General features: G+C 38.9%; 1 protein-coding gene across 3 annotated transcripts in view; it reads left to right on the top strand.

The window, feature by feature from the left end:
• The window catches only part of cdin1 (CDAN1 interacting nuclease 1), a 60,460-nt gene that overhangs the window by 14,266 nt on the left and 32,556 nt on the right, over positions 1-13,638 (top strand). The window contains exons 3-6 of one of the 3 annotated variants that reach the window (XM_065288742.2): positions 1,347-1,392; positions 2,438-2,502; positions 2,892-2,952; positions 7,178-7,250. In XM_065288742.2, coding sequence (XP_065144814.1) covers positions 1,347-1,392; positions 2,438-2,502; positions 2,892-2,952; positions 7,178-7,250 — 245 coding nt within the window. Of the gene's footprint in view, positions 1-1,346; positions 1,393-2,437; positions 2,503-2,891; positions 2,953-7,177; positions 7,251-10,128; positions 10,244-12,078; positions 12,430-13,638 lie in introns of those variants that run through there. The other 2 variants (XM_065288743.2, XM_073812306.1) reach the window with 2 other exon arrangements.

Here is a 13,638-nt window from a genome sequence, read left to right as displayed (position 1 = left end):
AGGTTTAAATACAGTTTATATAAACATACATGCAGTGAGGTTTACAATCTGCGACCACAAGAGGAAATACTTTTTTCTATCATTACAAAGTATATCAGCATAACACATTGAGCGAGAGAGATATAGATGAATGTCTGGATGTTTTAATGATGGCAGAATAAGTTACTCTTCATCAATATGAAACAGTCCTTAAAGTCCTTAAAGTAGGGAAAAAGCCTGTGCTTTGGGGACAATGGATTAGAAATGGAATACACACTTTAAAATTATTTATCTAGTAATTATATATATTATCTGTATCTTAATGTAGTGTAAAAAAAATATGGTTTAAAAATTGTCTTTTTCCATGGGAATGTTATAGAAATTTTTGTGAACTAAAAAAACTTCTTCAAAAATCATCTAAATTTTATCAACTGAGTTTTTTTGAGGATTGGTAATAAGAATTGTGAAAACCTGAGATTTATCTGGCAAAAAATGTCCTACACCTAAAATGTGGATTGAATCTATGATTGAGAGTGTATCGAATGAAAAATGGAAATTGCATTAATGTTGACATTTGGTAGAATATAATTCAGATTTTAACTACAGAGGATGATTGACACTGCATCTATTTATTTAAATATTATTTCTTTGTTGTTTGATTTAAACACAGTGTACTTATTCATTTATTGTTTATACTGGTATGATATTTTATATATATATATATATATATATATATATATATATATATATATATATATATATATATATATATATATATATATATATATATATATATATATATATATATATATATATATATATAAATAGCAAAATAGTGACCCCATTAAAACTCTATATTGTTAGTATTCACTGAGAACCAAACCCATGACTTTAAAGTCGCTAGCATCACGCTGTACCAGTTGAAGTACAAGTAGACTACAGTCCACGTCCAAACTCTGATTTTTTTATTACAGTAGATCACACATATTCACAGTCGCGTTGTATAAAAACAGAAGCACCTACCAAATATTTATATTCACCTTACTGTATATATTTGAGTCTGAATTAGTGAATGCAGGATGTTAAAATGTGAAATCATGTTATGTTGGCTACAGCCAATCGTATGTCTGTACGCAAAGATGGCGCTTATTTTTCCCCACGTTCACACGGACCTTCTGTTTGGTAAGTCCGGCGTCTCGCAGGAATCATTTGTGTTCAAGGTGTTCATCTGGAACAACTTTGCCACACTTGTTTTCATGTTCCTCTAGATTACAGGGCGGCTGCTCTCGGCTTTCAAGCGCCGCTCTCGCTTTGTCTGCGTGCAATGCTCTCTGGTAATTAACTTTGTCCTTTTTTATTTGTTCCAGTCTTTCTCCGTCCACTCTTCTGAGCATCTTCTCCCAGGAGTACCAGGTTAGAAGTTTTCTTCCTTTGTGAGGCCTGAGTCTGACAGCTGCCTAATTGAATGATGAATGTCCCCTTATTTCTGTGTAATTGAACTGCCAACTCTGTGATTGGTTTGGAGGATCCCCCCCCGACCGGCACGCATGCGCTCTAGCCGAGGGCCGTGCTCGAGTCCCAGCGGACCGCTGCCAACCCTGCCCCTCCATCTGCCTAATAACGTCTAGCCGCTGCTTATTTGCTGGACCCGTAATAAATTATGCTAAACCATTATTATTCTGACAATAATAATTTCCCCGCGCAGCGCGGCACCGTGCGCTAAATGTTTGCTGACTCGCGCTGTCACGGCCGCTTTCCGCGGCTGACAGCCGACGATGATGGATGACCGCTGCTGCGGTGGTGGACGCACAAAATAGAGTCATTCATCATCCGGCTGACGGCTGTCACTCACTCGCCCTGCCTCGACAGAATTACTTTAGTAGGTTTTAAATAAGTCGTTTTTTAAGTGCTTCTCTTGCTGTTCCCGGGATGAGACGTCCATCGAATGGCATTAAAACAGCCTGTAGTTTTGTTGGACAGGAAATGAATGGAAGGTGAAAGCTTGGGGTTTCCTGACCTCTCTGAACTCCAGATCTTAATGCTGCTTCTATACAAGAACCTGAACATGAACACGGGCTGAGGAACAGAACAAATATATTCATATACACTGCAAAAAAGGACTTTCTTACTTAGTATTTGTGTCATGTTTTCAATGCACATATCAAAGAAATTTTAGATATTAAAACAAGACAAAAATACTAAGTACGTTTTGCAGTGGATATACATTTGTGAAAATGCCTATAATTTCTACTTGTATAAAAGATTTCATTTATGAGGAACTGTATGGACACTTGTGATTTAGATTATTGATAACAAATAAATGATGAGATTTAAGATTTTATTCCTACCATTATATTCATGCCAATCTAAAGGCTGATTGATTCATGTTGATTGGTCATAAGATGTTAAGTTTGGTTGGTGTTAATGTTGACCGGTACACATGTGGTGTTTGTTTCAGAAGAGAATGAAGCGCAGTATGGCGAGACATCACGCTCCAGATGTGGTGAAGTGGTATTATCAGAGGTAAAAATCACTTATAATCATTCGATGTCATTATATGTGTGGTGGGGGGTTCACATGACACCTCCAGACCCCTTATGATATTATAAACAGTGAATATATAATACAGAATTAACTGAACGAATGTATATCCCCACCTATGCTGGGAATGAAAGATGCATTTTGTAGCTGAATATTTAGCAGTATAGAAGTCAGTTTGTGCAGAGGTCTTTGAGGGTTTTGTGTTTTTTTTTTTTTTTTTTTTTTAACGATGAGCTGTGGGTTTGAGCTCTGTGCCGTAGAGGTTAAATCCATCAGGGATGATGACATGTCCTGGCTGGTCTGTTGTTGTTTGGCCTCTTCTCATTTGTTTTGATTTTTTTTCTTCATTGTTGTTTTTTGTGGTAATGAAGGTACCGCAGTGAAGCTGAGACACGTCCTACTGCACCGCTTCTGCTGGAGCTGGCCAATGAGGTAATGACTTCACCACACACTACATCATATACAAGCTCCTGACTTCAAACCTCTGCTTTATTATTCCTGCAGGGATCTTAAGCTCAGGTCTTCTGCAAACTTCAACCCAAACACAATTAATCCAAAAAGATTCAAAGATTTGTTTGGCCTGTGAGTTTTCCCAGTCTGTTAGTACTTATAAAAATTGGACTAATAGTTCTGCTTATTAAGCAATGATTTCATGCAATTATCCTTTAAGGAAAATACTTCAGTGTCATTATGATAAGTGACATTCATAAATGCATCTGCAGACTATTTTAAACACTGTTGACGTGCAAAGGTCGTGCTGTGTTTATGTATTGAAGCTCTCTCTGTCTCTCTCTCTGCTGTGATATTAGGATGATTTTAGTGTCGGCAGTGAACGCTTTACTGTTCTCACAATACTTTTGCGACATTATACAGATTGCTCAGATCACATGAGTTGGGTCAAATATGATGTTTGTCTCAATCCGCTCTCGAGGTCATGAATCAGTATATTGTGTACCGGTAAGGAAGGACTCTGGCTCACATTGGGACTCTTCACTTATTTTCCTGTGACGTGCATGCTTAAGAGTGTTGTGATAATTCACAGCTGTTATTCATCAACAACCGTTGTTAAAGTATATAATGAAAAGCACTTTGTTAAGTCTGTGCATACCTTTGGAGAAATATTACATTTAAATATTAAGTAGATTGTGGTCCCTTCCTGTCTAGCAGTGTGTGTTTATATTAAAACTAAAACAGACTGTTGCATTTCTTGTAAGGGAACATAGAGACCATCAATGCTCACTGGTTTTTGCATTGCATTGTGGGAATTTTTAGTGCTCTGTAAGGATTTTGTGATTGAGATAGCCGGCTTAAAATTGCCGACGTCCTGATCAGTACCCTGACTACTGAACAAGTGAGCTGATTGAGACGCAGTCTAGTAGGGTCCTTGAAAATTTGTGAAACTGAAAAATAAATGGAAAGGTTTTGAAAAGAAACATACATGTATACAGATCATTGAAAGTGCTTGAAAATATTTTGTGCAAGACTTAGGGTTAGGGTTAGGTCCATATTATTCTCTGTGTAGTGTAGGATGACATCATAAAAATTCTAGACTTTTTTTTTAAACGCACATGCTAAACTGTTAGTTTTGAATGCTTCTGTTCTGTATGCAAATTTTGATCCATCGCAAAATGCTTTTTTTCATAAGTGTGTTTGATGCATGAAAACTGTGACAATGTATCTCACAAGGTAACCTTGCTCTTATTTCAAATGTGTCCCCACATTAAGTTCTTGAAATTGAGGGTATTGGACCTGGAAAGTCCTTGAAAGGTCCTTGAATTTGAAGTGTGGGAACCCTGTTGAAGTTATTCTGGCTTACTGTCGTTCAGTGAAAGGTGTTTCTTGAGGTCTCTGATGTGTGCCCCATTAAAGCTTTCTCTGTTTATGCCCAAACAGAAACTACCTCACAGAAATCATGCCATCACTGTTGATCTCTGTTCTCATGCATTGCTATCGTTGTGTGAAGCTAAGACTTCTGAAATGATAAAGAAATATTTGAATTCCCACCACAAAGCGATCTGCGATTCTGAATCTGCTGAAGCGACATGTAGTTTGTTTTTGAAGGGTTATGTCGTCTTTCTGGAAGTGTGTCATTATTCATTTTAATATTCTGCTTCACGCACACCTAATTGATACACTCGTAGTGTTTTATGAGACGATATATCGCCGACTGAGCTGAACGATAAAAACTGAAGAGAATTATTTCTGTACCTACGTGGACGTCACTTGTCCTTCAGTCGAGACTCAACAGTGTTTAAATGAATCTGCTCAAATCCAGACGACCGTGTTGTTTATCCCGCTGAATGAGTTCAAGCGTTGTTTAACATGATTTAAGGATGATGAATGTGGAGGGCTCTGTAAATGTTACTCACATGGTTCAGTTCTGTGATTAATATGAGAGTTATGAGAATGAGTCAGGTACTCAAGCGCACACCTCCGCTAATGTCGCCATCTTTCAGTGTCATCTCTGATGTGACTATACGGGTGCTGTACGGTCCTTATTAAACTGTATCACACATGAATATGAGACAGATAATAGGCCAATAGATTCAGAGACAGACACCTCCAGACTCAGAGAGTTTTGTGTGAGAAAGCAAATCCTGGCTGTTTAATGACGATGAAAACTTTGTCCTCCTGTGATTTATAATGAAAGGTGTATGACTGAATCTGTTGTTGTGTTGATGATGAAACGAGAACTCTTCACTTCTCACAGCATTAAGAACATGATTTTATTGAAACTAATATTATTATGACACATTTCAATGTTGCAGGTGTTGCTCCTGAGGTTTCTTTAGTCAGTAAGTTTGTCTGTGTTTAGAATGCTTGAGACATTGGCACATTTTACCCAACAGCTATACAAATTAGGGATGCACCGATCCGATATCTGGATCGGGGCGATCCGGGCCTTTTTGCTGGATTGGATATTGGACTAACATGACCGATCCAATTTCCGATACTAGGCTATGCGTTACCCGTAGTTGTTACTTACAAGCAATTAAAAGGACAAAGTATTATAAAAGCAAGCACCATAAACGTTTGTATGCACTATATTCAAAGTCTTCGTAATACACTATATAACTTCATGTGAAATAACAAATGCACATTTAAGATATTTAAGTTCACAGAAACTCTAACTTACTCACACTGGTGAAGCGGACGGATGATTCGCGTCATTCATAAACGCACACACATGATAACTGTAGGCTATTTTAAAGATCTGATTTTATAAAGTCTCGTAAGCCTTTGGATGGATGCAATTCACTATGTGCTGAACACAGGGCGAATTTATTCTCTTTGTTATGAACTATCCATTGAGATCGAGTGCAGATTCCCACGGAGGATGCTTCAAGAGCATCAATTCTGCGCCCAAGACGGCATAATCGTAGCGTACATGATGATTTAGGTTCATCAATTCTGCGCCCGGGATCTGCATAAAAGTTCTGGTCAAGCTCGTAATTCCCAAAATAACCATCTGCACACTAAAGCTTTTTTTTTGTTTTGCACAATTAAGTAAAATATATTTAGCATATTTATTTGATCAAACGTGCCTATTATATACTAAACACTGTCATTTGATAAATAGTTAATGTTCTTGTAACTTGTAAATCATTTTAAATTATTGGTTTTTAAATGTAAAATTATACTAGATGTGTAGCAGAAAGCACTCTACACATTTAACAATTTTATTATTAAATCAACAATGGTAAAAGCCCAGGCATTGAAATCGGTATGGGGGCTGAAAAAGTCGGATCGGTGCATCCCTAATACAAATAGGCAAATATTTTGGAATTACATGACTTTAATCAGATAATTTTCATGGTGTTATGTATTGGTGGTTTACAAAAATGTATATTTGTGTATATACACAGTTTACTTTACTGACACTTAATTGAAGAAAATTTTTCTCACCCCAATTGGCAGATTTTTTTGTTTGTTTTAAGTACACATTCACTTAAGTTGAATATTTTTTTTCTAAAAACTACACTTATTTTCTTAGCTCATTAAGAAAATATATCTTGATTTAAGAATTTTTTTATATTTCTACTAACAACAAGACAAAAATACTACGTAAGAAAGTAATTTTTTTGCAGTGTATGAATTAAATATACGTATTCATATGCAGTACAACAGTTCTTCGATGAAGAGCAGAGAGTGATTTTATTGAGAGATGAATTAGGTTACTGTAACTTTAAGATGTGAGAGAGAGCTGTGAGGAAAATTAAAGATTAAGCTGTCAAAACTTTAAAATGCATTCAAATAATAAACTTTCGGCATGAAGATCCAACTGTCCGAAATGGTTATGCATTGTATACACTCATATATCATTATTTGCATAAAGTTAAACTTTGCACGACTGCACACGCCCCATCCGGTCGCCAGCGGAAGTTGGCAAGCTACTATTGAAATCAATGAGATCGCATCGCTCTGCTACTATTGGTCGCTGCTAACGTGAATGAGGCTTAACTAGTTTGATACCAGATGTTGGTTTGTAATTACTGATAAATGTCTTTACATACATTACATACTGAGAAAATGTATGCTTGCAATGTACTGAAAGTGGCTTTGAATAAAAGCATGTGCCAAATTCATAAATGATTATTTGTCTTTCTCTGGTAACAGAGTAAATAAACATTAATGTGAGATCTGTGTCTCTCATCAGGTGGATCTGTCTCCTGCTCTTCTGGCTCGTATGATTGTGGAGTGTTTCATGGAGGAGCGTGAAGCTTCAGTCCGTGAGTATTTCATTTTATTTTCAGATGCTGTCCTGTCATTTATATGCTGTTTAGATCAAAGCTCCCTCATGTCAGCGCTGTTATTTATAACCACACATTTATTTTGAAACTGGTCTGTATTCTGTAGGTCAGTGGTTCTCAAACTGGGCCCTGCGATGGTTTATTACATTTTATAAAACACATTAATTTATCATAAATTCTGTGTAAGTAAACCTAAAGAATAAGGCTACTAACAAACACACCACAACATTATATAATATTTAATATGTTTTGTTTATTTCAAATGTTAAGTTTTGAAAATTATGTCATAATTTTTTTTTTGGGGGGGGGGGTAAAAAGGGATTAGGGTTGCACACTATATTTTATTCTGTTAGATGATTATTATTTTTAAATTATTGCTAACCAGTCTGAGAGCTACATACTTTGCCTGTTTTTATTTGGTTATTTTTATGATGCACACTTGTCAGGATCTCTGTAGAAACTTCCCTTCATTCTTACAGCAGCAACACACAGAAGTTTCTGGAAGAGTGAAGCTGAAATATCCAGTCGTGTGTCAGAGGCTTTCTCTTTGTTTGTTTTTCACCTGGATGTCAGTAAAAGTTGACAAGCGTTCCCTTTGAGCATTCATCCAGTGCATTTAAACTCACAAACAAACAAACAAACACACACACACACACACACACACACACACATACACAATTTATCCTGTTTTCAGCATCCGCCATCTTGCTCTCTTCTCCAGTCACATACAGCAGCACACAGTGTATTTGTGTGTCTGTCTCTGTGTGTGTGTCTGTGCGCGCGTGTGCGTGTGTGTCATTTTTGCCAAACACAGATTGTTATTAATGATAATGCTGCTTATTTAGAAGTGAATATTCACCGACAAGAATATGGTCACAGGAATAATGGATTTTTACCTACCACATTATAAATATGAAATAGTCATTCAGTGGCTGTACTATTGTCCTAAAGCTTTTTAAAACACATTGATAATTACTGATAATCTGTACTGAGACATGAAGGCTTTATTACCTGAGGTGTAAATATACTCTATTGAAGGTTTAATATGCTGTGAGGAATGTAGAAATATTGAAATCTGAGGTGTAGAAATTGCTCATAATGAAAGGAAAAATATTTTTTCTTCTTGTTTGCTGCCTGTGTTGAAAATCTTACATCATCTCCATACGGTATCTTGAGGATAATGTAGACTCCGCCTCTCTTCATAGTGTCGTTCTAATAGCGTGATGTGATTGGAAGCTGATAATCTAATGAAAGGAACTTATATATTAGCATTCAGATCTCTCCTCCAATGACCTGCTTGGCCCTCGGCACGAACGCTCACGGGCTCCAAGCTTCAATTACTGAATCTCCCTGTGTGGATATTAGACTTTTGTAATGTGTTGCTCTCGTGAAACAATGCCAGGATAATTGTCTTTGGTGGCAATTAGCTAACAGGTTTGTCCAGTGCTATTGGCAAGCACATCCATCATTTCCCACTCGCTCTTTCCCAGACGTGAGCGTTAGTGTGAGTTTTCAGCAGAGCTCACGGATCAATAGCCTCATATACGCAAGACGTGATCCTTCAGCCAGCGAGCGTCTTGCTTTCACACACGACCATCTTTTCTTTTTCATTCATTCCCTGTTTGCATTTCAGAGACACAGAAATTGTGCCTTTGGGATGCTTGAATATATCTCCAATCACTTCAGCAGAATCAATAGTGACTTTCAGATTGTTTGTGAAGTCTTTTCTCTGCCGTTTCCCTGCACAATTTTCCCACAGACCGTTTCAGCAGCAGGATGCCGGCCGGATGGATGCGCATGTAAATAAATCAATACGTTTAGAGCATTTTCAGCACGCATCGAATATGATATCAACATCTATAATCCTTCCTCTGCTCCAGACACAGTGGCCACCAGAGGGATTTGAAGAAAAGCAAGAGAAACCCTGCCGTGAATCTCCTTCAACCTGGTCGTTTTACTCCAATCTCTCTGACATTTTCCTTATGTAGAGCTTCATTAAAACTGGGGTGTAAATCAGACAGTTCGTTGCTGTACGATACAGTATCGATTATTTCCGGCAGCGATGCGATATTTGCCAGTACGTCGGACGTTTCTTCGATGCAATTACGATTCGATTCTATACAATTCGTTTATTGATAATTTAATATCTTGTGCAGTTACATTCTTAATATCTCACAAATGCAACCACAATGTATCACATGAACGTCAACTCTTTAAAAAAGGCACAATCTCTGTTCCGATTGGGACATTTACAGCAACAAACTAAGAAAAAAGTCACATAAAAACAAGCTCATGATGGCAATAGTCAAAGTCTTTAGTGTTGGAAAAGGTTTTCTGCCAATCAGTTTGTGCAATCCATTTTTCAAAAAAAATTTTTTCCAAACCTACGATTTGGGTCTGATAGCCATCACAAGGTCTTCTGTCTCATTTGCTTTGTTTTGCTGCTGCATCGGCTTTGTTGCTGCATTGCATTCACTGCTGACAATAACACACGAAAATAAGCGAAAATCCGTGTAGTGCCGAAAATGCGTAGATGGACGTAATGTCAAAAAAATGAGGATGCCGAGGGTGTCAAAATAAAGGTACCTAATATCGATATTTTGTGTGCAATCGATGTGTTGTATGGTTTGTAACTGAATCAATGTATTGATCCATATCCATGTATTAAATGAGACACAGATTATGTCAAATTCAGCTTCTGCCATTTGATTACAGTCATTTGTGCCCAGGTATCTGTTAATAGTGCTGATAACAAGAATAATCTTAGTGATGCTGGTGAATCAGTAGAGCCGGGAATATCTTCTGCTTACAATTTGACCAAACCTTTTTATAAAGGCAGGTTTTCACCGTATTGTACCCATACTGGAGCTTTTGCAGCATTTTCACAACACAGACTCAAATATTTGCAATCAACTGTAAATGAGATCCAGAGGTGGGCGTCTCATGCTTCATTCCTGCTTCAAAAGCTGAAGGTAAGTGAATCGGGCAGATGATTCTGGGTTTTGAATAATGAGATCCTTCTCTTCATTAGTGGTTGGAGGAGGCGGGTGAGGTAAGCAGTCGTCTTGACAAGTATACTAATTACTAGCGTGGAGCGAGGTAGCTGGAGTCGACCTCACTGCGGCATTGAGCTCTGAATCGGGTTGAGGCGCAGCCCTCCTATCAGACACGATCAGGTGAATGGAGATCAGTTCTGCACCGCTAACCCTGCTGGAAGCCCCCCCACAACACCAATGAGACAAACCACACGCTGGAGAAACGCTCCCATTTCTCTCTCTCTCTGTGTGTGTGTGTATAAGGAATGGAGTTAAAAGAAGTAAATATGAAAATCAAAGGAGGGCTTTAGGCAGCCGCAGAGATTTGCCAAGCTGTCCTCTGGTGTCTAAGAGCCTCATCCATCACAACCCGCAAGTAGTCAATTCCTCTAGTATCTGTAAATGTTTTTAGATATTAGCCAATTTATATGCTCCCAGATTCATCATGGAAAATCAGCTTTAGCAGGGGCGCATTATCAGCGAGCGTCTCTTGCGCGCATCATGAAGTTTGATGTACGACGGCTTTTGTGAGTCGATGGGTTACGCTCTGGAAGCTGTGGAGGAGGGGAGGAGTGTCTCGCTTATAAGCCAAAGAAGAAGGGTTTTTAATTAATAAACAAACTCAGGAGCTCATCAGCGTCAGAGCCGATAACGATTGTCATCCATAATTTTTTTACGACGATCGTCCCTCAACGCGCGCTGCCTTCTAATGAGGTTTCTGTCCGGTTTTTTTTTTTTTTGCCTCCGATAATGGCTTTCCCATCCTAGCGGAGAGACGTACCTCCCCATTCATCATGACATCAGAGGTTGTTAAAGGTGCCTGTGTTTTTAGCAAATGGTGCTTCTCTGTCCCGTCGGAGGGCCGTCTTTCCTCTTTAATATTTCCCTCCTCCGATAAGGACGCCTGGATAAGAATTTATGTCGACACGGGACAATTACATTAAATTTGGCGTGTGTTTACAGTGTCGCGCTGTGTAGCGCACGCACGCGGAGGCGTCTTTAATAAATGTACGCCGATGCCGGAGGCCGCGGTTGCACGAGGACGCTCGCCTCTTGTTGTTATTTACTGCGCCGCTTGCGTGCTGCGCATCCGTGGCTGCAAATGGCATTACTGTCCGTGATGAATGAGCGTTAGAGTAAACTCGTTTTAAAAGCGGCCTGATTTATTAGCGCTCCGGCCTCCATTTTCATCAGGTCAATGCTTGGCTGAAACCCCACAATGTCAGCTTCAAGGTCAGCCTTTTACGATTATTTTGAACCCCGTCCCTCGGAAAATGGAGGAAAAAGCCGGCGGTCACTTATCATCTCTCCCGGAGCAGGCGGACGGATGTCTGGGCAGAGCGTTTGAAGAAGGTGGTGTTGTGCGATGTGTGAAATGCAATGGTGGTCAACCTCCAATTATGAGTCCTGGTAAAACAAGGCCTTTAATGGCTGCTGCTTGCCTTCGGGGAGGTCTGTTACACACGGCTGTTTTGCAGGACCAGCATCAAATCTATAAAAGTACCATTAAGGGGGAGAAAAATCAATCAGAATGCCATTAAAGTGGAATAAGTTGCCAATATTGCTGATGTGGTTGCGGCTTCTTTGATTTTCCCTCGGATTATTAGGCGCAGCGGCGTAGTGACTTTGTTAAGAGAAACGAGTGTTGTTGGCGAGTAATACGTCTCCCGGCTTCATAAAGTTTGCAGCCTCATATTTCCCGCTTTATTGATTATCCATTATCATTTGTCACGAGGTGTCCTAACTCAAGGGGAAATATAGCTCTCTTCATTGCCGAGCGGAGTGCGGGCGCGCCGTATGGATCTGCGTGTGAAGGTAGCAATCTCTGAGAAAAATGAGCTGGAGAACGGCGCTGCTGCTGCTGCTGGAGAGGACTGCTGAGCTGGCTTTGTTCTCACATTCTCCCTTAGCAGGAGGATGAATAAGATAACAGATACCCATTTGTTTCTTGGAAGCACCGAGCTTCGGAGAGAAAAAACCTCGGAGAGGAAAGAGATGAGAGGGAACGAGAGTGTGCCGATAGCTTAAAGGCGTCTCGTTGGCGGAAACGGGATTTTCGAATAACAATCCAGTTCACTGTGTAGACGCTGTATGTGGAGTCCGGAGGGCATCAAAACATCTTGGTCTGGGCCTTTTGTACTTTAAGTCTCAGTTGCTTGCTACTCTAGATTTGAAATGAATCTGTGTTTTACTCTTGTCTGGCTTGGTTTTTAAGTATCATTGCACACAGCCTGTTTGTGATGGCATACAGTACGTCACCCCTCTTCTGACTTCTTCGCACTTGTCAAATGCTGTTGTGTTTAAGCGGCAGAACGACCTTTTGGATTTCACATTTCAGAGTATGAAAGTTAAATATAATAATTTCCTTATACAGAAATCTTTATAGTTAGCAGCCAGCACACCAATACTCATTTACATGTCAGCTATTCAGTAACCAGATTAGATTACAGAAATGTGCTTACATTGGCACAGAAACAAACATGAGTTTTACGGGTCAGGAATACAGATGAAACGGTATGAAAATTTATAATCACAGTTATAGTGACCAAAATCAACACGGTTATTAATATTATCATGATTTGATAATTTGAAAAAGTACTGACGCAATGGGGTATGTTATGAGAAATCAGGTGAACTTTATGACCCAGGAGTGAAGCTGCACGACACCTGAGCTCAAAGCAAACACTGAAGAAACAAACAAAGCTTTAAACTCATCATATCACATCATTTAAGGGAGTCGGGCCGAGTACCAAAACACACTTGTAGCCAATCAGCAGTAAGGGGCGTGTCTACTAACTGACATTGTTGCCTGGGTTGCGAATGTGTGGAGAGGGTCTATCAAAAGAAGGTCCAGGTTCTATTGGGGTAGGGGCGTGTTTGTTTAGGTGATTTCAAATATCAACATTGACTTTCAGAGATCATGCACCTCACCTTTAATGGTAAATGAAGAGAAAAGAGAAATCCTTTTTTTGTATTTAAATTCAGTCAGTGAAGCACTGTCATCACAAACACTTGGGAGCAGATGTGAATGAATGTTTTTGTCTCATGTTATTGCTTAAAGGGATAGTTGAAATGAAAATTCTGTCATCATATGTATCACAAACCTGTATACATTTCTTTGTTCTGAGGAACACAACTTAATATATTTTGAGAAATGTTTGTAACAAAACCATTTGTGAAACCCCATTCACTTCCATAGTAGGATAAAAGAATACTATGAAAGTAAATAGGGTCCACAAACGGTTTGGTTACAAACATTTCTTAAAATATCTTCCCTTGGGTTCACCAGAACAAAGAAATTTATGCGGGTTTGTAATAACATATAATTGAGT

The sequence above is a fragment of the Paramisgurnus dabryanus genome, chromosome 17 (genome assembly GCF_030506205.2).
Source record: "Paramisgurnus dabryanus chromosome 17, PD_genome_1.1, whole genome shotgun sequence".
Taxonomy (NCBI): Eukaryota; Metazoa; Chordata; class Actinopteri; order Cypriniformes; family Cobitidae; genus Paramisgurnus; species Paramisgurnus dabryanus.
The sequence above is the reverse complement of the archived record's forward strand: the minus strand, read 5'-3'. Positions and strand labels throughout refer to the sequence as shown.